Here is a 283-nt window from a genome sequence, read left to right as displayed (position 1 = left end):
CCCCCCCCCCCCCAACCGCCTTCCTACCCCAAGCTCTTCCACAGGGGACCGTGTCCCCGCGCTGTCCCCTTCACCAGATACAAGGCGTGACGGCCGCGGGCTGCTCCCCTCTACCACACGACCCCTCCCCCCCAAGCACCGGGAGACCCCCCACCCGGTACGACAACGACCCGCAGCCTCACCTGATCCAGCGGGATACCCAGCAACCCGCTCAACGGGTGCAGCAAGGTGGAACCGGTGGTGCGGTGCGGGGCGCCGGGCGGCTCGGCCATGCTGCATAGCC

General features: G+C 70.7%; 1 protein-coding gene across 1 annotated transcript in view; it reads right to left on the bottom strand.

Moving 5' to 3' along the window:
• Positions 1-272, bottom strand: part of MBOAT1 (membrane bound O-acyltransferase domain containing 1) — a 57,630-nt gene extending 57,358 nt beyond the window's left edge. Inside the window, exon 1 of the mRNA XM_010573157.1 lies at positions 183-272. Coding sequence (XP_010571459.1) covers positions 183-272 — 90 coding nt within the window. The remainder of the gene's footprint in view (positions 1-182) is intronic.
• Between the last annotated feature and the right edge of the window lie 11 nt (positions 273-283).

This window comes from Haliaeetus leucocephalus, unplaced genomic scaffold, assembly GCF_000737465.1.
Source record: "Haliaeetus leucocephalus isolate CR32 unplaced genomic scaffold, Haliaeetus_leucocephalus-4.0 Scaffold373, whole genome shotgun sequence".
NCBI lineage: Eukaryota > Metazoa > Chordata > Aves > Accipitriformes > Accipitridae > Haliaeetus > Haliaeetus leucocephalus.
The sequence above is the reverse complement of the archived record's forward strand: the minus strand, read 5'-3'. Positions and strand labels throughout refer to the sequence as shown.